This window comes from Marmota monax, unplaced genomic scaffold (assembly GCF_021218885.2).
Source record: "Marmota monax isolate L192 unplaced genomic scaffold, Marmota_monax_Labrador192_F-V1.1 WCK01_AAM20220418_F8-fsc00018, whole genome shotgun sequence".
Classification (NCBI taxonomy): domain Eukaryota; kingdom Metazoa; phylum Chordata; class Mammalia; order Rodentia; family Sciuridae; genus Marmota; species Marmota monax.
This window is the reverse complement of record NW_026692201.1, coordinates 8560909-8587467: the sequence shown is the minus strand read 5'-3', so window position 1 is coordinate 8587467 and position 26559 is coordinate 8560909. Positions and strand designations below refer to the sequence as shown.

The 26559-nt window shown below is 33.8% G+C and overlaps 1 protein-coding gene across 2 annotated transcripts in view; it reads right to left on the bottom strand.

Annotated features, from left to right (window-relative positions):
- Msh3 (mutS homolog 3) overlaps window positions 1–26559 on the bottom strand; it is a 185245-nt gene that overhangs the window by 40580 nt on the left and 118106 nt on the right. For both annotated transcript variants that reach the window (XM_046427851.2, XM_058574355.1), the window contains exons 17-19: window positions 26028–26144; window positions 20005–20112; window positions 14259–14370 (exon numbers count right to left, since the gene is read on the bottom strand). In XM_046427851.2, coding sequence (XP_046283807.2) covers window positions 14259–14370; window positions 20005–20112; window positions 26028–26144 — 337 coding nt within the window. The remainder of the gene's footprint in view (window positions 1–14258; window positions 14371–20004; window positions 20113–26027; window positions 26145–26559) is intronic.

Here is a 26559-nt window from a genome sequence, read left to right as displayed (position 1 = left end):
ACCAAATATTATATATAATACTAAAATAAATAAAGAATAAAGTATACAATGGCAATGGTAATCAAGTAAAAAATAAGTTTAAAGAGAAAGAATAAAGAAATGTGAATAGAGATTTTTGAAAGAATAACTTTAAGGGCTGGGGTTGTGGCTCAGTGGAAGAGCACCTGTCTGGCATGTGTGAGGCACTGGGTTCGATCCTCAGCACCACATAAAAATGAATAAATAAATGTCCATCAACAACTAAAAAAAAATTTAAAAAGGAATAATTTTAAAAGATAATTTTTCACATGTATCAGATTATAATAAAGGTGAAAAGTCACTTTACGAAGCATGTTGGCAAAGATATGGAAAACAATTTGGAAATGACTGGTAAAGTTAAAAATTCTGTATACTGGTATATATGACCACCAATTTCTTTTAAAAATATTCACCCTAGAAAAATACACAAGGGATAAAAACATCACTTATAAGATTATTCATGTAATATAGTTTGTATTCATAATAGAAAAAGAAATAATCTATTTTCTATCATTAGAAAAATGAATAGATCTGCTTGTATAATTACTAAACAATATTTGTGATGGAGAACACAGTAGTATAGGCTCAAAGGGACATTTATGTACATTGAAAAATACACAAAGCGTAATTATATATTTTAGTAGATACATATGTCAAATAGAAGAATAAAAGCCATGCATAAGGATATCAGGATAATGGTTATCAGAGAGGGTAGGAAGTGAGGAGGGAGGAAAAGGGATGGCAGTTAATTAGGTACAACCCTAGCTATGGCTGTAATACTTCATTTACTTTAAAAAATCCTAAAGTAAATATTACAAAGTATCAACCCTAATGCATTCAGGAGGAGGGGGAGGGGAGGGGGAGGGGGAGGAGAGGGGAGGGGGAGGGGGAGGGGGAGGGGAAGGAGAGAGGAAGAAGAAGAAATAATAATGACATATTGGAGAGTTTGACTGTTGGAAGGGAGGGATATACTACCAAAATATTAGTGTGAAACTGTAATTAAAAACCATACATAGACTCATCCCTGGGTTTTATAGATGTTAATAATTTATTATGTCTTATTCAAACATTTTGAATAGTGTTTTGATGTCATTTATACTATAATGACATTTTAAACTAGTTTAGTGTTTAAAAAAGTAACTTGATTTTTAAATGTAGACATGATGAACTCCTCAAAAGATAGGGTTTTTGTCACAGTTTTCAATCTAGAAACTAATAAGTTCTTATGGAGCAAGTTATATGGCTTTGTCTAGGGAATCACAAACAATTATACCTTGTATAGTTGATATTGATGAATGCCTGCTGCATGCAAAAATTCAATAAGAGAAATTGTGTCACTGCCATTTTTCCAGTGCTACAGTAAGTAATAAAAATTAGCTGAAAAAAATAAAGATTAATCCAATATCAAAAGAAATACTAAATCAACAAAAACCAAAAGAATAATTATTTCATGGATCATCCTCAGGAGCATTCAAGTAACTTTTTATGAACACATTTGCATAACTTAGGAAAAATTCACAGAACTTCTCAATGACATTGTGGTTTTGGAACTTTGAGAACACTGCCCGGAAATAAAGCAATAGAGAAAAGTACACAACGGAGAGTGGAAGAAAAGAATGAATTTGCAGGGACCATACAGCAAAGGAGGGAGGCAGGTGCCATCCCCAGACTCCCTGAACTGTGCCCACACTGTTAAAGGAGCTGCCTGCACAGGGCCACCACACTCACACAGAAAAAACTTACAACTTCTGTCTTGTCAAAGCCTGGTTCCTTTCCACAATGCCTTGAGGGATAAGATTACTTAAACGTACTGTTTAAGTAATCTAGTGAGAATCAGTAATTTGAAAAGGTACTTTTTAAAACCTTAGTTTAATAAATTGTTTTAATAAGAGAGTGATAAAGCACCCTAGCATTAGTGCTAAAAATCTGGGCTTCTGCTTCTGGCACTGTCATTAAGTAGCTACACCTCACTTCCTCATCTGTAAGATTGAGTAAATCCAGAAATCTTGGCCTTACGTGAATTTATGAAGTTCAAAATAAATATGAAATTCCTTTGAAACTATAAATGCTATCACAGTTTTTTTTGTAAATTGTTATTGCTTAAAAATATAAGATACTTAAAATAGTCACCTTAAGAAAAATTCCCAATATATGATACACTAATTAACTGAAACAGAAGGAATGAACTAAAGGAAATGGAAAATAGGAAATGAAAATAAATTTGGCCTAAGTCAAATATAAAAGTCAGAAATTAAACTTATTTGTAGAGTTTCATTAAGTGAAATTATGTGTAGGGCACTTACACATATAGCAGTATTACTCTCCTTTGAATTTAAGTTGTGTACAAGTTACCTAAATGGATGAATTATCCAAAGTGAATATGCAAGTCTGACATTTCCCAATGACAAAAGGAATGGCATTTTTCTTTTATACTGAACTTCAGAGAAACTGTTGACTTGTTTCTTATTTCATTTCTTCTACATTTATTATAGGATGATATAATATCTAATTCAATTGAACTTTAGGAGTTGGAGCCAGTTAATATGCCAATATTAATTCTTTGTACATAAGAAAAAATATTATGTACGCATTTAAATTTCATAGTTTTAATATTTAAACAATGTTTGTTTAGCTGGGAAACAGTTCTGTCCTTTATACTACATACCACTGAGTGGTGAATGACTGAAGGAATAAAATGACCCTTTAAAAACTTCTTTAACCAGGTAGAGAGTATCTACCTAATCCCTACAGCAAACACCAGACATAATAATGAAATGTTAGAAGCCTTTCCTTTAAATCAATCAAGACTGGATGCTCACATTTTCTTTGAGGTCCCAGAAAGGATAACACAGCAAAAAAAGAAATTAAAGGCCTAAGGACTACAAAGGATGAAACAAAATTATCATTATTCACAGGTCACATAGTCTACAAAGAAAACAATAGGGACTCTCTAGAAAAAATATTATATTTAATGAGAGAATTCTAGAAAAAAATATTATAATTAATGAGAGAATCTAGCAAAGTAGCTAGACTCATGATATAGCAAAATCAGGTTACAAAATCACCTGCATTTTTCTGTAAGAGTAACAAATAATTTGAAAACATAATTGTAAAAGGATATGAACTATGAACCAACAGAAAGCATTTAGCAATAAATCTAATAACATACAGAAATCTTTGTAGAGGAAAATTTAAAATTTCACTGAGAAGATTAAAAGAAAAACAAAAGTACATAGCATTCATGGAAGTACATGACATATTCACATGTCATATCTGTATCAAGGTAACGATATCAACCATTTCCCAAACTGATCTAAAAATCAATCCTGTGCCTACCTCTCCCCAACCAAAAAGTGCGTAAGTTGATTCTAAAATGAAATGGAGAAGTTTAAATGTAAAAGAAAAGTCAACGAGTGCTACTAGAATAATTGGTGGGGAGAACTTTCCCTTTCAGATGTCAAGGATAATTACTTTACTACAGTAAGTAAGACTGTGTGATCTGGCTTCGGGAAAAAAACAAAACAAACACAAAAAGCAGCAGTAAAAAATAATAGTATCCCAAACAGACCCATAAAAACATGGAAACTTAATATGTGACTAATAATTCTGTATATTGATAGGGAATGAATGAATTGTTGAAAAACTGGTGTAGAATACCTGATGATCCATACAGAAAGATATAATGATGAAAACTCTAAATCTGAAAATGAAATTTTACCAAGTTATTACAAGAGAGTATCTTTTAAAATTTTATTGTATTTTATTTTTAATACTTTTATTTAGTTATAATGAACACAATACCTTTACTTTATTTATTTATTTTTAATATGGTACTGAGGATTGAATCCAGGGCCTCACACATGCTAGGTGAGTGTTCTATCACTGAGCCACAACCCCAGTCCTACAGGAGAGTATCTTTACAACCTCAGAGATTAAAAGCATTTCTTTCTTCTTCTTCTTTTTTTTAAAGAAGTTGTGTGATAAATTTATTTAAAGTTATTAAAATAGTATACATGAGATAAAAAGTATAAAAATACATATTGAGATATATAAACATAGCCCCATACCAATGGAGAAATATTCAGTATTTGTTAAACAATATGATATTGTAGCAGTAACAAAACAGAACCATATGGTATGAAAAAAGATACTGAAAGAAACCATGACAACACATGAATGTTTCACATGATGGATGTTCCTAGAAAATTGGAAAACTGAGTGATATATATATATATTGATTGGTAACAACAGGTAAGTAAATAAGAGTGATCTACTACATCATACCCTAGAGGTTTATCCAGTACAGGTGGACCAAAAATTCTAAATATGAAAAAAAAAAGTATTTTGTGGAAGAAATAGGATTAAACTACAGGATCAGAAATGTCCATATTATCCACAAATTATACAATTAATCAAGTACATTACATTTTAAAACAACTCTACCCCAAATACCATGAACAATAAACAGAAAAACTCCAATCTTGGAAAGATATGTGATTCTATGTAACTGGCAAATCATGTTTATGTGTACATGTGTACTCTAAAACATATATATAATTGTATTGTAAACATATGAAATATATATATATGAAACACAAACACACATATACACACACAAACAAAAAACATACAAAGTTAAATCTTTAAAGAACAGGCAATTCGTTTAGTGGTGAGTACATGCATCAGGTAGCATTAACTGGGCTGGTATTCTGTGGGTATCAGAATAACACACATTTATGAAAATCTCTAACATGCCTTTTTAGTTTCTGATTACTTCAATTTTCAAAACCTGTCATGCCTGTGTTTAAAAGAAAAAAGAGAGAAAACAAGTGCCAAAATAACTCCAACACCATCTTTACCACATCAACCCCTCCATGATTTTCATCATTATCATCATCTCAAGGAAGAAACACATTCACTCATAAAAGGAAGAACTAACATTCACTGCACTAAAATTAACACTTTTGGGTCTTCGAAAGGCATCATATTGAAAGCAAAAAGACAAAAATTACTCTAAGTAATCTCCTTTAACACTTAATATATTTTCATTTAAAAGTTCTATGAGTTCAATACACTTAATGTATGAAATGTCTCAAATTCTCAAGTAAATAAATTTAATGTCTTTTTAAATTGCTTTGTGTACTTTATGGGAAATTTAGGTCCTTCAAAAGTCAAAAAATAATATTAAGAAGACAAGTATATGGAGAAGCTCATATCTAACATGCCTTCTAAAATGCCAGCATGACTACCATGTTTGCTTCCAGATCCAAACACCAGTTTTGAACTGCACTCTGCTGTTCTGGTCAGAAGTTAAGCTGAAAGGCTACAACTTGGAGAGCCACTGACATGGCTGCTTGGACACTTAGAGACCCCAGACACTCAGTGCTGTGCTTTGGCTTCTACTAAAACATGAAAGTGAAGAAAGCTATTGGATGAAAAACTAAACTCCAAACAAAAACTCACCCTGTGGAGATTGTGGATGGATTACTATGGTTTTATAATCCAGGATATTAGAAAACAAATATTATAAGGTAAGTTATTCTATCCTCACTCTAGTGACAGTGCCCCCAAAGACCAATTTGTTGAAGGCTAACAAAGACTAGGGCTGCCAATCATACACAAACTAAGGTCAAATTAATTACCTCCCTCTCAGATTTTCACTCAATACTGCTGGGGTGTAAGTATAAACTACAAGAGCCTTTAAGAGGAACATTTATAATATGTATTGAAGTTCTTTAAACTCTTCAAATCACTGAAGTGATTAAACCATAATCCTAAATATGAATGGGATTAGGGGTATATTTATCCATCTCTAAGCTAAGCCAGTGGGTAAAATTTAAAGAGCAATTTCCCTGAGCTGAATAAAGGCTACTCTTACCATCCTGGACCCTCTACCAAGTCCTTTTAGATAAACTAGGGTTGCTGGATCAAATACAGGATGTTAGTAAAATCTAAAATTCTGATAATAAATAATGTTTTAGCATAAAACAAATAATGCATAGGACATAGTTAATAAAAAACTATTAATTATTTACCTAAAATTCAAATTTAACTGGGTATCATATACTTTTACTTGTTAAATCTGTCATCCTTATTCTAGACCATGACACAATCCAATAATTTAATGACCCATGCTTGGACCAGCAGATGTCTACTGGTCATGTAGCAGAGCTACATACAGTATGAGTTTTGATTGATTTCCTATAAGAGTCAGTTCACCAAAACCCTCCAACTTCCAGAACCATCAGTGGCCCTTCTTTAAGGAAACTGGAGGGTTAGTCCATGTTCCCCTATACCTTCTTTCTAGTCCAGGAAGTCCCACATGGGTACCACAAGAGTCCTACATGGTCTCCTGGCCAAATCGGGACTCTCTTGTGGTGGTACTGGCATGTTCTGGCACCCATCTGGCCTCACAAAGCTATAGCAGCTATTGTCCTTCTCCTGGAGTTTCCTTCTATGGGAACTATAGCCTCTACAGCCCAGAGAGAGTTGGGAAAGCCTTGGACAAAAGAGAGATGGGAAGTAACAGGTGCTATATCAGGCATCAGCTGAGTTGTCTTGGCGCAGGAAGGAGGGTAGGGGAAGAATGGGGTGCATCTGGGGGGTACTTCCCTTTCCACCTCTATTTAAAAATCTACACACATAAAACCCCCCAGCTTTCCAAGGCTATTAGCATCAATTTATTTTATTTAGCTAATTAACTAAAAATATAAGTTCATTTATACAGTGCTTGCCCTATGCCAGGCATCATTTTAAATGTATATTCATTTATCATCATTTTTTAGGTAAAGAAACTGAGATCCAGATAGATTATTTAACACTTAAATTAGGAGAGGACACACTTATAACCAATATAATCTGCTGCCATCTGTCTTGCCTGAAAAGTTAGTTTTGATTAAATTAGATATTAATTAGATTAAATTTTGATTAAATTAGATATTAATTAATAATTTCTCTTGAAATTATTTATTCATTGAGAAATACATCACTTAATGAGTAACAAAGAAAAACCATATTATTGACAAAAATGGGGAAAAATCTAATTACCTAGATGTGTTTTGTTTTTCCCTATGGTTTTACCAAGTTTTCTACCATGAGTATTTCGAGGCACAATTGCATAATTTTTTATAACAGCAAGATAAAAGCAATTTACAAGGCAATTATGGTATATCTATATTGTTGAATATCACAAAGCCATATGTACTTGAGACACCCTGATTTGAAAGACATATGAGCCTGTGGAGAGGCTAGGAGTACATTCTGTAAACTTTTTACCCTACTATGGATGATGTCTTTCTGAATAGCATCAGTCAATCAGAACTTAATATTGTTCACTGAGAATCAAAACGGTGAATCTACACTTGAGATAACTAAGCAACTTCAACATTAAATGCCACGTTATTTGGTAAAGGAGAACATTTTTAAAAAGTTGAAAAAATAAAAGGTAAACCTTAAAATATTTTATGAAAATCACAGTTTAATGAGTGCCAGGCACTGTGTTAATGATTTTGTATCATCTCATTTAGTTCTTATGACAATTTGATAGGGTAATACTAGAATTACTGTATTCCTGTCTTATAGGTGAGGAAATAAAAGCTTGGAGAAGTATTTTGACCAATAATACTATTACTAAGTAGGAAAACTTGGAATGTTAACTTAAGTTCATCCTCTGACAGATGTTTTAAAGGGGACCCTTATTCAATGACAGAGAATCATAGTCACTTAGTCACTGCTAAGTAAGGAGAAAAGTGCTCCTATGTCAGGGTCCTTGGATCCACCACTGGGTACACTAGATAATAGTTGGCCATAATATCCCTGAAATCAGAAGACACACAGTAGAAAAGAAAAAGTTTAAGATAGTCATGAGTTAATTCCAAAACTTGAGCAACAGCTAATTTTCTGCAAATAATGTTTTCTTCCTTGACAGGTAAAGATATTGACATCTACCTTTAAGGAACAATCATGGTAGAACTATTTTTATAATAGCTGCAGGCCGCTAAAAAAATTTGGCAGTTTCAAAGTGTTTTATTCCCTGAAAATGTCAATCAAGGGCAGGTTACAGTGAAAGACTCTCCAGTGAAAGCCTCCTCCAGATAAGCTCTCGGCCAAAATCTTTGCTATTTAGCCCAGAGAGACCTAGAAACAGAAAAGAGGACCACAAGCCCGGACAGCAGCACTCGCTGTGTGTTGAGATGTCAATCCTTCTGACCCCTGAATGCTGCCCACCTGACCTTCCACTGGATGTGAGACCTGATTGGTACACAGTCCAGACCCTTTATTTTATGGTTGAGGAAACTAAATCCCATGGAGTATGATGTCCTAACATGACCGTAAAACAACAGAACAAGATTTGAATTTATATCTCCTATCACCATGTCACTTCTCCATTATCCCTGGAGCCAAAAAGTAGTACATGACCAGAAGAAAGTGCTAGAAGAGAAAAAGATTATTTCTGGCTACAGTAATGGTGAAGGCTCTAAGAATGAGGGAGTATTCTATTAGATCTTCAAGAATGAATAGGAGTTCAATCAAAGGAGATGGGTAAGAGAGAGGAGAAGAAACATTCTGGGCAAAGAGACAGAAGCATAGGTTAGAACACTCGAAAAGAAATCAGTTATCATACAAATCATCTTTTCTATTTCACTGTTTCAGAAGAAGGAAGGGAGGGACACTAGAGGAGAGAAGTCATAGAACACAGTGCTCAATTACCATAATATTTCCTCTAACTTTTATCCTTGGACTTATAATCCAATAACCATGCCATATGAAAAACACATTTCTAGCAGAATCTATGAGAATAATTGAGCCACAGAACAAAATTAAGCTTAAAGCTTAGATGTATTTTATGGTATGCATTACTGTTGTTCTGCTTGGTAATTAGGTACAAATAGTCAACAGTTTATTAATATTACTATAATTAGTCTTTTAGTTCTTCTATAACCAAAGCAAGCATTTCTGGGGCAACTAAAAGTATACATGTACTAGGATGAAAGAAGAAATTGGAAAGCCTGTCCTCATCTTTACCAGCTTCAAACACTCATTACTAACAAATACATTAATACCTACTATGTGTCACACACAGCACTTGGGATAGAAAAGCCCCAGGCCACTTCTTGATCTCAGAAACAACTGGGACCAGGATCCCAGTGTCCACCTTGTCCTAGCTCTATAACATCCAGACTGTGGACTTCCCCTGGGTAGATATATCTACAGGGTTCAAAGTGCTTCCTGGGAATCTTCTTACTCTGCACATTTGACTCAGTCCCACCCCCACTGCCCTTCCGAATAAGTTGAATTATATTACTTATGCTAAAAACAAAATAAAAGAACTCCACAAACAAATCCTCAATTTTAATTGCTATCAAAATCTATTTAATAGAAAGAAAGCTGTTTGGTTTAATAAACAAACAATCACGGAGGGTTGAGACTGCAGTGTCTTATAGTGAAGGTTCCCAAGGAGTATGTCTTGGTTTTTCATAGTGCTGGAGGTGTGTCATGACTCTGACCAATTAATCCTCAAGGTGGCAGGTGGGGCTGGGTGACCACAGCCTCTGGGCCAATCTCCTTTGGCTCTGAGCAACCTCTACCTTCTCCTTTGATTCCAGTGAACCATCAAAATATTACCATTTTCTAGGTTCAGTGAAGTGAAAAGTTTGGAAAGCACTGGTTTGCCGTAGAATACATCTGTGCTTGGGGAAAGAGTCTAAGACTATCCAACTTGGGCAACCTATGAAAGGTTATTTCCTTATTCTGGGATGTATTTTATTCACAAGTATGAAGAGATGTTGTACTACAAAATCCAAAATTTTTCTTCTAGTTCTACAGGGCAGTTATTCTGCAATGTGAAACCCTCCCCACCCCCCACCTGATCCAAACTCCATAGTATCCTGAAAAGTAACATTTTATGGAACAAAAAGGCAAAATTTTAAAGTGAGACTTGGAGACTGCTGAAGCTTCTAGTTAATCCTTATTTAACAAATCTGATTAGGTTCCTGTTATGTGCTAGAGATGTGTGATTAATAGTGAAATTACACCTACAAAAAGAGGGAAATATTCCTTGTTCTCTTCAAGCTTACAGTCTGCTGGGAAGTACAAATGAAAAAAAAAAAAAGAAAAAATAAATTATAATTTGGTGGGATAGATACCAAGATAGAAACATAGGTAGGTATGAGATTGGGGTGCCCATCCCAGCCTCGGTGAGGGAAAGCTTCATGTAAGAAGGTACATCCAAGACAAAACTGGAAGAATTATCAGGAGCTAGCTAGAGAGTGGGGTGGAGTGGGTTGTGAGTGTGGGTGAGAAGAGGGAAGGTGGAGAAAAATGACATTCCAGGCAGCAGATACCATCTGCCAAGTCCCACAGATACTTGGGAAGTGTAAGAAGTCTATATGGTTGGAACATAAAGCATGGATTCAAATGGGAGAATGACATGACAGGTTAGAAAAGGCCCTGTGGCTGTCTACAGAGTGGAGAGTGATTGGAGAGGGGCAAGATGAAGGTAGGAAGATCCAGAAGCTGCCAAATCAATATAATACTTAGATTACACAATGAATTATGGAAGAAGAAAAGGGGGGGGGCAGGGGGCTTAAAAAGCATTCTTAAAATGGGGAGAAGAAAAGTGGGCAGAAAGTTGGTTTGTTCAGTAGCACTGGAATAATTTCATATAATACAGAATCCAGAAAATCAATCATATTTATAATTTACATGTATGGAAGACTATTTCTTAAAACTAAATGGTTATCAAAGGAACAATGCCATTCAACTTTGAGGAAATTATTTTTAGGGCATATTTTATAAATTAATAGCCATAATATACAGTGAATTTCACATAGTAAGTTCTTTCTCAACATTATCCCTATATATAAATTTATACCCTGAAAAATAGAATACACTTCACCATAGCAACAGTTTTATATCAACTCCTACTTGAGTTAGAAAAAGCATATGTAAAAGAAATGAATATTCTGGAATATTCTGAGGTGCCTGATGGTTAAAAAAAATCATTCCATTTATTTTGTAAAGATTTAAATATGAGTGCAATATTTCTTTAAAACATCCTTGTAATTAGAAGGTTATTTTAGTTCTTCAAAAATAACATAATTGGGATCTAGCTGATGGCCATGGGAACCCAGTAACAGGAAAAGATTTTTATGTGACTAATAAGTTAAATATAAACCAAGCTATTATCTATTGAAACTATATTACTTACTCAAGAAAAGTTATACCCCATTGTTATTATGAGAACTGAAAAGGGAATTATGTCTTTCTAAAGACAATGAAAGATCAGTACTTATTGTCTTATTTGATATATTAAGTAATAGACAAATTTTCTAATGAGAGTAAACAATTTACAGACAGTAGTCCTTGGATTGCCATGGTCTGAATATTTGTGTCTCCCTGCCACCCCCACATTCATATGCTGAAATTCCAACTCCCAAGATGATGGCATTAGAAGGTGGGGGGCTCTGGGAAGTGATTAGGTCATGAGGGCTTAAGAGAGATCTGTCAAGTCTTCCACCATGTGATGACACAGTGAGGTAGCATCTACAAACCAGGAAACAGGGCCTCACAAGATACGGAGACTTCGATTTTAGACCTCTGAGCCTCCACAACTACAAGAGACAAATTTCTGTTGTTTATAAATTACCCCATCTATGGTGTTTTGTTATGGCAGCCTGAACCAACTAAGATAATAGGGTTACAAACTACCAATAAGCCTTTGTATAATATCAAATGCAACATGAAACTAGATTACCAGTCTTGTGACCAGCCAAATTCACCATGCCACATGTCTCTCCCCCTTAGTCATGGTCCAAGATGGAATATTTTGTAATAGTCCCAACTCCCTGAAGTTCTGGTCTACTATCTGACTGCCCCACTACATCTTAATTCTTCATTGTCTTCAGAAATATTTCTTGATACTTGTATATTTTTAACCATTTGCTTAACATTTCCTTCATACACTGACTTAGATGGAAACTCCCTTGCAGTCCTCTCTTTGGGAGCTGAGCCACATCCTACCCAATGCAACTTAGGACTCAGAAGTCTTTCTTTGCTTCTTTAGGTCTTACCACTTCTGTTTATCCTCACTGAAGGCACCTAGAAACCTTATGTCACCAGTGCCCATGCCCTATAATCTCTGACACCTGGATCACTATCATCTTCCACAAAAGATCCCTTGGTACCTTCGACAATCTCAACATTCACATGGATGACTCCCAAATTCTCTTTCTTGAGCTCATTTCCAAATACCTTCTTCCTTCTGCTACCCACCTTCCAAGGCTTACCTAGATCCTACCATCACCCAAAAGAATACCACCTCTGAAATCTTAAAGACCGGCACCTCATTCTCAGATACAATCTCTCAATTATTTCTTACATATTCTTTGGCCCCAATTGCACATTATTTTAATGTTGATGAAGGCTGTCTCCTTGATCAACCACTAGTCAGCACCACTGCCCTTTTCTCAACTAGGTCTCAACTTCAGACTCCATAATTATAAACTCTGAACACAAATAATTTAGTCCACCCTCCTCATTAAAAATACGTGAACACTAGCATAGTTTTCAACAGCTCAAGACAGCATCCTTAGAAGAACCAGACTCTCTTACAGTGTCTGCCTGAGAAAACACAGTGCTGCCAGGAGAATTTACTATTTGTTCCAGCACAAACTTGGTGATAGGCAGATAGACCACTAAGGCCTTTCTTAGAGCAGTTACTTTAGAAAGCTTGCAATTCTAAATTATTTCTCTGCCTCTTTGAGATATATATATATTTTACCACCCAGACTGTCCTCTCAGGGAATAAGAGCTAGCTCTCTGAACTGTGGTATAAGTACAGGTTAACAAATTCAGACAGGTTTCACATTAACCAATCTCACCCCACCCCTTTCAGTTCACCCCCCTGCCAATTTCTCATTCTCCTTTTAGCCCCTGCACAAATTAGTCAAGTCAAAGTCATGCTGGGCTCTTTTCCTTATTACAACAATATTACTGGATAAAAATCTATCCTTACCACTTTAGTATTTGGCTCTGCTTAGCTCTGATAATGTAACTTCAGTGTAACTCACACACCTGCCACAATTCATATTTTTCCCAATTCACTCTCTTGCTAGTATTCTCAATCTTTTAAGAATGTACATTTCTGAACAAAACCTATAAGTAAACTGGCCTCTTCCTTATCTTTAAACACATCTTTTCTTATGCTCTGTGCCCTTACCTCACTTAATATCTTTCAGTTCCTTAAGTTCACCCTGGTCCGCCTTACTTCCAGTCTCTGCCAGGCTGGTTCCTCTATGTAGCATATTTCCCCCCTCTCCCTAGCTTACACTGACTCATTCTTCAGTCTGTATGTCACCTTGGGGAACCTTCTTCATATTTCCCACACTAGGTTAGGTCAAGCTGTTACCTGTTCCCAGAACACATTGATTAACAACATTCTAGCACTAAATAAGCTGTACTATATTAGTCCGTCCATCTTCTCTGCTAGGCCACAGCTCTGCAAGGGCAGGGAAAAGTTCCAAATAGCTTACTACTCTCTGTTCCTAATACTCACTTAACTACCTGAGGCACTCATTAAGTATGTGCTAAATGAGTTAAGTATTCAGGGTCATTAATGTTCTATAGAGAACTCAAGCCCATATGATGAAAATTATCATGGAAATGAGGTAAAGCATTTGTTTTGTCTTTTTTCCCAGAGCATCTGAAAATAGTGGAACACACGACAAAGCATATAACACTATATGATAATAGGAATTTACAAAACCCTGGTGTGATTCCAGTCTCATCAGCATATTTGGGTATTGGTAAATATTGTTATTGTGTTACCTAGGAGAACTAAGATAATCCTCTTCAGTTGCTAAATCTTTCCATCTATGAATAAATTTTCATTGGAATTTGAATCAATTCCATATTTAATAGTGAATATGAAACTATACCCAGGATTAGTCCATTTAAAGCCAAAGTTAAAACCTGGATAATTTTAAATTATAAAAAATATTTATGGGGAAAAAAATATCTATGGAGGTAGGGTTGTGGCTTAGCGGTAGACGGCTCACTAGCATGTTCGAGGCCCTGGGTTCAATCCGCAGCACCACATAAAAATAAATAAATAAAATAAAGGTACTGTGCCCAAGTACAACCACAAAATAAATATAAAAAAATACTTATGTGATATTCCAAAAAGCTGGAATCAATGTTATCATCTTTTACTTTTTTTAATCTTAAAATGTGGTACTTACTGATAAATTTGTACTACTGGGAACATACTGATCCTGTTCTCCCAGCAACACGTCAATCACAGGATGCCTTCCATTTTTTATCATGATTCTCTTTTCTTCTTGTAAAGTTGGCCTGCAAAAAAGTTAAGATTTCAATTTATAGGCATGAAAATAGCTTTTTAAAAAAAAAAATCTCTCAGCATGAAAAATTTCAGTACCCAGTTACTAAATAGACAGCAAAACCTTAAACATAGACATTAAGAGTCAGATAAGGCTTTGAGTATAAAAGTATAATTTTAACTATAAAATAATAACTGGGAATAACTGTGCGCTGAAGCATGAACTTAGCAGTCTTCTGACGGCTCCAAGACTACAGATGACCTTTTCACGACCCTTTTAATTTTTCTGTTGTTGTTTAAGATCAAACATATTTTCATTACTAAAAGTAACAGTTCAGATTATCACTACTTGAATTATTTTCAGTAATGAGCATAATAAAGTAAATCATATAAAATTATTTCTATATTTAATAATTACCTTAGTATTAATAATGTCATGTGTTGGACTGAACACAGAATGATCTAAAATTTTCATATTCTGTTTAATTTCTATGATCATTTATATCTTTCACTTTTTTTATATAAATATTATTTTGGGCGGCTGGGAGCATAGTTCAGTGTCAGAGTATGTGTTTAGCATTCCCAAGGTGGGGGGGGAGAGGGGGGGAGGGGGGGGGAGGAGGAGGGAGGAGGAGGAGGAGGAGGAGGAGGAGAAATAAAAGAGGCAGGGTAGAGAGGAGCCTGACTAGAGTAAAATAATGTGTAGATGGGAGTCAAAGAATTTGTAAGGAGTAATTAGGTGAGAAAGGTTTTATCTGAGAATGAGATGCCTATCTTTAAGGCATCTCATTTTTTTTAAGCCTGTGAACCTTATCAGTTTTCAAAGCCTTCATATCTTATCATCCATTATATCTTATCAGTATTATCTATTTATCCTATCCCCTGAGCCAGCCCTGCTGGGACTTCTCCCAGATGTTATCACTGAGATCAGTTTGGTGTCTCCTATTCCCAACCTTCCTCTATAAATTTATGTTTATAGACACATCATATTGGTTAAAAAAAAGTTATATCGTAATATAACATTGTACAACTATTTTTAACTCAATAGTGTATTTAAACCATCAGTACACATAAGAAAATCAATTTGACCATTACCATCTGATCCAACAGACTCTTATTTTTAATATTTTAAAGTCCATTTTATAAATAATTTTACATATTATTATATGTATCTTATATATGTGTGTGTACATGTGTTTGCTTATTTGTTTTGGCATGCTGGGGATCAAACCCAAGGGTTCATGAATGCTAGACATGTGTTCTACCACTGGACTATACCCCCCAAACCCTTAGTAAGAATTTAAAAATGGCAAGTGTCACATTTTTATTTCATAGTTTTCTGGTTTTCAAGGCTTATATAATTGAAATAGGGTAACACATTCTGAATATAACTGCATTATCAACTTTCATGCATGCACCTGGAATACATTCATTTATAAATACTGAATTCCAAATTTTAATAACTTCTAATAGTTTCTAGTTCATTTGTTCTGGTTCTTCTCATACTCTCAGAGACAAAATGCATTCAAAACTACCTAAAACTGATAATTTTCTGGAAGGAGAGCTAAAACTCTTTTGTTCCATAACCACAAAACATTTTCATTTTTAGATTTATAGACACCAATTAGAATAATTAATCAAATTAATATTTTCATTTCTATAGCATCCATATCCTTTCAAGCTCCTCCTACCTGTTCACCTATAAACTGCATCAAATAAATTTTGGTGAACAACTACAATGAAAGACAGAAAACCATGATGTCTTTTAACAAAACAGGATTATCGAGTTTCTAGTCACCAAATATTACATGATGAATGCTTCATATGGAATGACTGGATGAGAATAGCATATTTTATCTTGCCCTACAAATACATTATTGATACATCAATTTTTAATAATAATATTGACTAAAAATAGTCACATGAGCATTTATAATTGATTTTGTTTATATAGGAGATGCCTTATTGTCAATAGTATTTAGAACACTATCTTTCTCTTCATCTTCTGATTAACCTACTAACTGTGAAATGGTCCTTTGTCAACTGTTTTACCTTTTATTATAGGTGAAAGATGAAAAATTCTGAATTCTCAACTCTACCCAATGAAAGTTATCAGCAGATTACAACTTTAGCACCTGCGCTTTTCTTTTATACCTTCTTCAAAGATGGTATATCACTTTGAGCAACATGATAAGAAAACAAAAAGGTAATATTTTTTCCCTCATTTTGCATTATCATTCTCCAGATTCTCCAGATTTCTTTTTATTTTAGGCTTTTATATCATAGTTGGAATAACTGAAAACAATGTGAAATAGCCCCTAGGATATTGAAATAATAAATATTTCAAGATTCACTAAAGATTTCAAAGTCTATCTCAGATTGATTAAAGGGTCCAATGGACCCACATAATAAATATAAGACACAATGAGTTTTATTCTCCATTTTAAATGAAAAAAAGATAATTTTTTTCATTGATCTTTGGAATACCCTTAAAAAACTGAAATTAGGTCCAATGAACCCTGATAGTACAGTATGCTGAAAATTAAGGATCATTTATTATCAGAGTTTCAGTGTTCTTTTGAAGTTGCTGCACTGTGTCCAAATTTTCATTGTTATAAATAATGCTGCAATAAATAACCTTATATGTGTATGTGTCCTAGTGTTTCTCTAAGCTAGGGAAAATTCCTGAAGTGGGTATGAATACTTTTTATTTCAGTATTCAAGAGAAGCTCTACCAATATACTTTTTTTGTGTCAGCAGGATATAAAAGTTGACTTGTTTTTTATACCCTCAACAGAGCTGATATATTCAAATTTTTAAATTTTTGACCATGTGGTGGGTGAAGGCTGCTACCTTCATCGTTTTAATTTGTAACTATTGATTATTAATGCTGAACATCTTTTCATCAGTTTCTTGGCCATTTATTGGTGTTTTTCAGCATAGCATCCTACAAACAACCTCCTCAAGTTATCTGACCCAGAACTTTATATATGAACACTTTCAGAACATACTTATTATGCCAAGAAACACCACTTTCCTAAATACATAGTATTCTTCTTCTTTCATATATCTGGCTAATAAAATCTCAAGAAAATACTCTCATATTTTTCAAAGAAAGTGACTCAGGTATCTCCTGAGTAAATAATTTGACATCATCATGGAGACGAACATTGAAATTACAGTTCTTGGATTTTAGAGTATAATTCTAACATAGGATTTTTATCTAGATGGATTATGAATTTACTACAAGAGGAAAAAAAAAAAACGAAACACTTGTGATATCAATTTAAAAACAAAATCCTAGGTGCTCTGCCAAGTGAAATCACTATATCACATTCATGACATTGATATGACTTCCCAAAAAAGATTTTCACTTCAGGACGAAATTTTGAGTGATTTGTTCTGCTTTACTGACTTATTCTGTTGCTATCAAAATTATATAATGATAAAACACTTCCTGGTAGAATAACAGTAAAGGATAATCAATGGAGCTGGGATGTTACAGTAGGACAGAATATTTATAGCTAGAAAAGTGGCAAAAGCATATTAATGATATTTTATGGCCACAAGGGGGAAAGAACTGAGAAAATCCAGACATTTCCTGGGAAAAAAAAATGAACCATGTGAACTTGAACAAATTTGTTTATTTTACTTTATATTTTTAAAATTGCATCTTTCTATTTCAACTGATCCAGAGAAACAAGATAATCTACATTAGTTAAAACAGTATAATATTCATTATATAAATTGGAATAAGAGACCCTAAAATAAAAACTTTTGCCTAAAGTTTTAGACTATAGTGAATAAAAAGATCTTAATACTGTTTAGAAAGAAAAGATTTCAATTATGAAGTCAAATAATCAATTTGAATTAAAATAAAACAGTTCAAAAGCACTAATGTCTTTCAATAGCTGGAAATTTAAGAAAAACAAACTTTAGACACTTGTATACTATTTAAAATGAATTTTAGATAGAAATCTCCTATTTCATGGCTATTTACATTCAGTTTAATTTTTGCCAAAAAAGAGATTGATAAGACTACTGAAAGATTATGGCATAATTTATTTAGATTTTTTTTAGATTGATTCTTCTTAATATATGCAGTGCCCAATTTGGGAAGTTTTTGATATGTGAAATGCCAAAATGAAATGTCCTAAAATGTTTCACTGACAAACTAGGTAACTTGAAACAATCTTCCTACCCATCCAAGGAGAAAAGCTAGACAAAGTATAGGAAAGAGCTACCCAAAGGCACCTAAAAACTAACAAGACAGCAAAGAATTACCAGGTAGGATCTGGGATAGGACCAAGGCCCATGGAAGGGCCAGTCTTCCCCTATGGGTGCTGGCTGCTTTCTGAGGTAGTGGGCTCAGAACAGTGGACAGATATATGCTAGACTGAAATAGCTAGGGCTGCTCATCAGACAGAAGAATACATCATCTCGACCCATGACTGGAATTAAGTAACACCAGACTATTAGTGTCCTAAGCAACTTAGCAAGGCGAGATCCTGTCTCAAAATTTAAAAAAAAAAAAAAAAAAAAAAAAAAGCCTGGAGACATAGTTGAATAGTAAACCTGGATTCAATCCTCAATCTTTCAAAAAGTCAACTGATTGTAGACTCTAAGCCTTCTATAACAGATGACAAATAGAATATATAATTCTACTCCCTTCCTTCCCATTTACTGCACTGCTTCAGTTCTAAAATGCCTATTGGTAACTGACTGACAATGCAAATCTGTGTTCGTTCAAATCCCTCTAATGTGACAAGAAGAAACCAAAACATGAAAGAATATAAATAGCAAAATATGCCTACTAAGAACTCTGTAGGTCATAGATACTGCTAGGCACTGTCATATATAGGCTTTCTTTTTAGTCCTCACAATAAGCCAATTAGCTAAATATTTTTTTACTCTTCTGAAGGGTGTGTACGTGTGTGTGTGTCCCTCAAGCTTTTGGAAGACAAAAAAATTTTCCTAAAAGTTAGAGCTAAGATTTAAAGTTAGGTTTATTTCATACTAACATCCACAACGGAAAGGAGAATAAACCATGTTGGAGTGTTTAAAAGCCAATAAAGAATAATGGGATGAATTTGGGCTCTCAGGAGGAACAGAGAAAATCACAGAAATGTCCATTCTCCTTCAATCCTTTTTTTAGCTAATCAAGCTTTCCTTTTCTCTTTTTAAATTTTTTTCTTAGTTGTTCATAGATCTTTATTTTTATTTATTTATATGTGGTGCTGAAAATCAAACCCAGTGCCTCACACATGCCAGGCAAATGCGCTACTGCTGAGCGACAGTCCCAGCCCTAATCAAGCTTTTATAAAGTTTAAAATGATGTAAAGTCTTCAAATCAATGTCAACATAAGAAAAGGGTACTCAAACTTTATCAATATACTGACCACATAAACTTAAAAATTAAAATATAACATTCATTTCTAGAGTTAGAAACATCTGCTTTCATTTAATAGGTGGAATAAGAAAGGAATTTGTTATTTTTCAAATCAAGCTTTATGTGTATGACATTTCACTTTACCAATAATCTGACACATTTGAGTAACTGTAATATTTTATAATAAAGACACTAGAATAAATTGAATAATGCAATTTTATCTGAAGCAATGATAAAGAGAAGAGATAAAAGATATTACCGGCAGTAATCTCCTTGCTTTGCGACCTTGGCCAGGGAGAAAATACAGTCAATGGTTGCTAGGTGATGCACTGCTTTACACAAAGCGTGATAATGTTTACTGAAATTCCTATAGAAACAGAAACAAAATGAGCAAGTTAATGTCTTAGATCTCTAAGAGCTATGCTAATGTAAGTACCCCCAAAATAAGCAGTATACCTAACAAGTAAGACAGATGGGAACTTGGTTGAACTACCTTTATTTTTAATATACCTTGTATATACAGGTACCTACTATTTATACTATATTATACATTTCATCTGACTATGATATTTCAACTTATATATAAAGAACACAAATGTAGAAATAATTTGCATTAAGCTCCAACACATCATAAGCTACTCAGACAGGTGAGCTTCCCTTTGGGCTCCTCTTATACAGGAACATGCAAACCTAAAATAACAATTTCAATACCTCTCACACTGAACTGAAAGCCTCTCAAAGGCAGACTCACCTATTTTGTACCCCTAGTGTCTACTCCACACTCTTATTATAGAATAGATATGGTAATAAATAGTTGTTAAAGACAAGCAAAGGGAAAAAGTAATTTTTTTCAATTATCCTATGAATAATGTTTATAAAAATTTAATTTTAGATTTGTTTTTTAAAAGATAATAGTCATTGTCTCAAATCTTTGGCCAGTTAAACTATAATACCTGGTGATCTAAAAGCTTAAAAGACTTATTAAAAGACTTGGTCAGGAAAAGTATAGGAATGTGTACAGGTGTTTTTGTTGTTGTTTTTCCTAAATTGCCCAATTACCTTGTATCATAGTATTATATTTCAATGTGTACCATACTATATAAATTGTGAACATCTGTTTGTAATGATCTGTTATAGATATTTGAAATACATATAATTATACTACAAAAAGGATCCAAAACTTAATTTTTTTTTTTTTTTTTTGAGACCCTTGGCCTCTTTGCTTCCTGGCTGCCATAAGGTGAGCTGCTTTGCTCCACCACATGCTCCATACCAAGACATTCTACCTTGCCACAGGCCCCAAAACAACATGGAAACAGCTGACCATGGAACGAAACTTCTGAAACCATGAGCCAAAATAAACGTTTCCCCCTTTGTTTATCTCAGGTATTTTATCATGGTGACAGAAAGCTGGTGTATTAGAATTAGGCTTGGGAACCTATGGGAACCAATGTCTGTTAAGTCTGGGAGCAGTGACTCAGGCAAATACTTTCTGTGCCTTTGATAAACAAGGAAGCTTCTGATCTATAGCATAGAGTTTTTGCAGTGATGCTGGCTAGTGCCTCTCAGAGTTCACATTCTTGCTCATGCAAATGGATAGATATATGTTGGATTCAGTCACAGTCTATGAGGGCCTAGATGATTCATTGTACTACAATTTCTTAATAAATGCAAATCCTGACACGTAGGGAATTTGAATGAATCACCCAGTGTCGGGAGCAGAGGCAAGAACATCTATTTTAAATTCGCAAAACTTATTTTTTTTTAAATGCCCAGGATGAATTGTCTTTTTAAGATAAAATATATAACTAAGCTTAAATTCTTACAATAATTATTCTGCTTCCAAGAGGGATTAACAACTTTTATTTAATTAAAAAAATTTTAAATGTAGGTGATGATAAGCCTCAAATTCTTCAAAGACTGGAAAATGAGGGAATATAATGATAACTAAGTTAACTACAAAGAAGGTCCAAGAAAAAGTCAAAGTGAAAAATCAATATTTACTAACCAGTTCCTACGAAAGGCACCTATATTTCTTTATAACAACCATTAAGGTAGGTTTAATTACCTAAGTTTTATAAATGAAGTTCAGAGAGATTAAAGCAATAAAGCCTACAGTCTCACAATTATTAAATAGCAACACCAAGATTCAAATTGAGCTCTTTGTTATATCGTGCTATGAGAGAGAGGGAGGAGTTACATTGGAAAATCTCTCTTAAAAAGCGTTTTTCAGAAATGTTGAGATTTAGTCTATTTGTTACTTAACTCTAAACATTTTCAGAATGTTTCATAGCTTAAAAGGATATCCCATTGTTATTACAATGATCAATTATTCCTATAAATGATCACTGTCTTTGATTTTTTAAAAAAACTGTTGCCTGATTTTTCTAAAATTATCATGATATTCTATGAAAATGATATTTTCTGAAAACTGGGAACATTTTAAGTATTTAGCTTTATTTTTGTGTTGACTAACTGTGAAATGAAAAAATATATTCACAGTACACTTCTTTGAATAGACAAAGCATAATTAATTACCTACTTCTCACTGAATTAAAGTTCATCAAAATAAATTATATGAATTCCATTAACAGTGTAAGAGCCTGTAAATCCCAAACACAACGGGAATGCATCCCTAGTATCAGTCAGGAAGTCCTCAGATGCCACCTTAAAAATGCTTCCTAGTAGCCCACCACAGTGGTGCACACCTATAATCCCAGCAACTCAGAGGCTGAGGCAGGATGACTACAAGTTTGAGGCCAGCCTCAGCAATTTAGCCAGACTTTCTCTCTAAAATGAGAAAAATCTGTGGTTGTAGCTCAGTTAGAATGTCCCTGGGTTCATCTCCAGTACTGGATAGAAAGAGGGGAAAATACATACATACATACATACATACATACATACATACATACATAAAGCAAGCCTCCTAGTTGTGAAGATGCCATATGCTGTAAGGCCCTAACTCTGGAAGGTGGCTGCCCAGTAACAGTACCTTGTTATTCCTGAGCTGGCTTTGGTTGGAAAACTGACCTCTCATTTACCCCTCGGACTATGCCATCCCTGTCCTAATTACAAATAGGTCTGGTCTTTTCATCCTGGGACCCTCTCTTACTAGAGAGCAGTCATATTTGATGTTTCTACCTTTGCCTTTCTGGACATGGGTGTCAAAGAATTTTGGCACTAAGTTTTTTTTCTACTCTCACTCTCTACTCAGATTTTGTACAAGCCACCCTGATTTGTTGAAGGTAACTGTCTCTCATAATATTCTAATTTCCAGGATAGAAAGAATAAACATAGTTTTCAGTGGGTACAATTTCAGTTAATAAAACACAAAAAGAAATAAAGGATAATTATTTTGATATGGACAATAACATTCTTTCTCATGTCAATGATGAATAAAATAAGGCATATGAATAAATGAAAATTATCATAAACTTTAAACATCATCATAACTCTTATTAAAGAAGTCTTGTTTGATTTATTGGCTTTTTTCCATTTTTCAACACCTTACCAAATTTCAAAGATAATCCATACTTAGAAAAACAACAAGCTGAAAGATGGGCAACTCAGATAACAATCCTAAAGATCAGGTTTATGCAACCTTATCACAATAAATTTAAGGCTGAAGTCAAAGCACAGTGAATTAATTTCTGGCCCAAAGAGGTTAAGGGGTCTATGGGAATTAGGTGAAGATACTTAAAGCTATTATGATGACTAGAGAAGTTTATTATCAAATGTTGCTCAGAAATATTGGGGGCTAATATGAATAAAAAAATACTTTACATTTTACTTTCAAATTCATTTCTAAAATATCGGAACTATTATCTGAGAAAATTTAACAAATTTGCAATTGAGAAGATTACTCAAAATCCAGATTTCATCTTCCAGAATACAAAAGAGATACCTATTTTGAGAAAGAATTTTAGTGGCAGTAGTGTTTATAGCCTTGATTGTTTTGTAGCATTTTTATCAAAAGTAATATGACTAATGCCTAACAGTTAGTACCTCAGTCAGGGATAATACACTTACTGCTGGTATTCAATCCTCTGATGTCAGGTTCATTGAGGTTAATCTTTTTTTTATGATATCATATTCACACCATCTGGCAACTCAATAAACAGTGTGCATAACAATCAATGTTGTTTTTAAATGGGGCTCTAGCTGCAAATGCTCTAGCTAAATTCAGGCAACATTTATTTTTATAAAAACTTTAATGCACATCTTTATTTTTAAAGTAATATATGCACATTATATAAAGTTCTAAAGTAATAAATCATGCATTGGCAAAACAGAGGATTTAATATCACTACTGATCTCACTATTTAGAACTAATTAGTTAACATCATGAGCCTACAAGCAGAAGATCCCCAACTTACAATGGTACAAATTACAAATTTTCAACTTTGCAATGGTGTAGAAATGATAACCACTCAGTAGAATCTATATTTTGAATGAACTTTGATTTTTTTCTCAGGCTAGTAATATGTGGTGTGATACTCTGTCAAGATGCCTAACTGTAGACTAATGTAAGTGTTCTGAACATGTTGCAGATATGATATGCTAAGCTATGAGATGAATTAACTGTATTTTTTAATTAATTGTATTTTTGACTTAATGATATTTCCATCTTAGGATGGGCTTATCAGAATGTGATCCCATTGCAAATTAAAGGCCACTGTGTGTTTGTGTGTCCACATATATCTTTTAAGATATACATATGGTCAATAAGCAAACTAATAATTAATACACTAGCATATATATGCACTCTATCTTTAAAAATATGTTTATATGCTCTTCATTATATGACTATACACATAAGTTGTATCATATTTCAATATTATTTTACATCATTTTCTTCATTTAGTAATATACCATAAGTATCATATTCTTTTGTGATGTTATAAAAACAAAAAAGGTGGCAAACTATTACAGATTCAAATAGACTAAAGAAACATAATAACCAAATGCATTGTGTGAAAGTTAACTAGATCTTTCATTTAAAAATTGGAAAGGGGCTGGACATGGTGGCACATGCTTGTAATTACAGTAACTCAGGAAGCTGAGGCAGGAGGATTGTAAGTTCAAGGGCAGCCTCAGCAACTTAGCAAGACTGTCTCAAAAGGGATTGGGAATGTTGCTCAGTGACAAAGCATGCCTGGGTTCATATCTAGTACCACTAAAAAAAAAAAAAAAAAAGGAAAGAAAAATAAGAGATGGGAGGTGTTCAGGAAATTCAAGACATTCAAATATATTCTTAATATTAATTTTTTTTTAGGTATAGTAATGGTTTTAAGATTATACAGCAGAATGTTCTTATGCTGAGAAGATTTATGCTTAATTATTTAAGGATAAAGTATTATGATGTCTAAAACTTACTTTCAATGTTCAGAAAAAATGTGTGTGTATATATGTGTTTTATATACATATAATATATATACATTAAATACATATGAGAGATACAAAACAAATGCAGCAAAAAGTTGAAACTTGGGATTGGGGATGTGGTCAAGCGGTAGCGCGCTCGCCTGGCATGCGCGGGGCACTGGGTTCGATCCTCAGCACCACATAAAAATAAAATAAAGATGTTGTGTCCACCAAAAACTAAAAAATAAATATTAAAAAATTCTCTCTCTCTCTCTTTAAAAAAAAAAGTTGAAACTTGATAAATTCAGACAAAGGGTATAAAGGTGGTCATTTCAACTTTCTGGTAGACTTAAACATCTTCAAAACCACAAGCAGGAAAAAAAAACACAGGCTGCTAAAATTTTTAAAAAAATTAAATGGAGGGCTGGGAATGTGGCTAAGGGCTAGAGTACTTGCCTAGCATGTGTGAGGCACTGGGTTCGATCTTCAGCCCAACATTAAATAAATAAATAAACACACACACACACACACACACACACACAAACATAATAAAGTCATTAAAAAAATTAAATGGAGATAATAAAAACAAAGCAACTAGCCCAAACCTGTCCATCTCTGAAAGAGACACGAAGTCTTTAATAAGAAAGGTAAATTCCAAGGTAGAATTTCAAAGTGACTCTACTAAACATTATTAACAACAAAATGTTAGTGCAGAAACAATAATGTGTGTTTGGTCTCACCAAAGACTAAGACAAGCTTATGTTTCAATGGATTAAAAATAAAACTCAAGAACACAAATACTCAACTATTTTATAGCAGGTCACAAGCAGTAATCTCTACTTTTCTTTTTGATGGAAAGATTTTCCGGTCTATTTCTCATAGCAAAAAGTCAGATTATATTTATCATTGTAAACTCACTCTAGAAAATCAAGCCATTCAGTGTTGCAGTCAAGGACTAGCTGCTCCCGGAGCTGATTCAGATGTCCGTAATTTTCTATAACAAAAGGAGAGTGAAAGCGGCTCACAGCCTTTGTGCTAGAAGAGGGGGAAAAACATAAATATGAAATCAAGGTTATAAGAATCAGCAATGCCATCACTTCAGAAAATTAAAGGAGTTATTTATTATTCACTGATGAACTTTGAAAGTAAATAGCTGTAAATAGAGAACATTCCTTAATTATTTTATGGTCCTGAACTACTAATTCCTAAGAATATGACCTTGTTCAGGAAGCTTTTTTAAATGTATTTCAAACTGTATGGCAAAGTCAGACTTTAGAATTTTTATTTCATAGGCAAAAAAAAAAAAAAGCTTTTTTTTTCCTTTAAATTATACTAAGTGATAATGCTCACCTTAAAAAAAAAAATGAGAAGCAAATACAGCAAAGTAAGGTGACAAAGGTTGAAGACAGATACACTGGTGAAGGTCATATTTTTTATATATATATATATT